The sequence below is a fragment of the Trachemys scripta genome, chromosome 16 (assembly GCF_013100865.1).
Source record: "Trachemys scripta elegans isolate TJP31775 chromosome 16, CAS_Tse_1.0, whole genome shotgun sequence".
In the NCBI taxonomy this organism is placed as follows: domain Eukaryota; kingdom Metazoa; phylum Chordata; order Testudines; family Emydidae; genus Trachemys; species Trachemys scripta.
Window position 1 is genome coordinate 14,708,584 of NC_048313.1, and position 609 is coordinate 14,709,192.

The 609-nt window shown below is 68.1% G+C and overlaps 1 protein-coding gene across 1 annotated transcript in view; it reads left to right on the plus strand.

The window, feature by feature from the left end:
- Positions 1–498: 498 nt before the first annotated feature.
- Positions 499–609, plus strand: part of MRPL4 (mitochondrial ribosomal protein L4) — a 16,347-nt gene continuing 16,236 nt past the window's right edge. Inside the window, exon 1 of the mRNA XM_034792244.1 lies at positions 499–607. Coding sequence (XP_034648135.1) covers positions 561–607 — 47 coding nt within the window. The 5' untranslated portion in view covers positions 499–560. The remainder of the gene's footprint in view (positions 608–609) is intronic.

Here is a 609-nt window from a genome sequence, read left to right on the forward strand (position 1 = left end):
ACTGTTGACTCATATCCAGCTTCTCGTCCACTGTGACCCCCAGGTCCTTTTCTGCAGAACTGCTGCCTAGCCATTCGGTCCCTAGTCTGTAGCAGTGCATGGGATTCTTCCGTCCTAAGGGCAGGACTCTGCACGTGTCCCCGCTGCACCTCACCAGGTTTCTCCGGAGGACGGTGCGGATACACGTCTGCGGCTGGCGCTAGGCCGGGGGGAGAGGTAGCTACGCGGGGGGGTCGGGAGCGGACACAGAGGGACGCAGACACATTAGAGGATTGGGCCAAAAAACCCTGATGAGGTTCAACAAGGACAAGGGCAGAGTCCTGCCCCTCCCCCTCCCCCGCTCTCCCCCCTCCCCCCATGATGGGCGTTACCCCGCCCCTCCCCCCTTCCCCGCCAACCGGAAGTGCCTCCAGCCCCGCCCCCAGGAGCCCAGCGAGAGCGCCCTGTCTTCGCGTACGTCATCGGCATGCGCCGGAAGTGGCTCTGCCCCCCCCGCCGCCGCTCCTGGGCGCTCACGTGGGGCCGGCGGTGGCTCTTCCCGCGGCCGGGGACAGGGCGCCATGATCCGGGCTGGGAGCCGGCTCTGGAGCCGGGGCGCGGCCGCGCGGG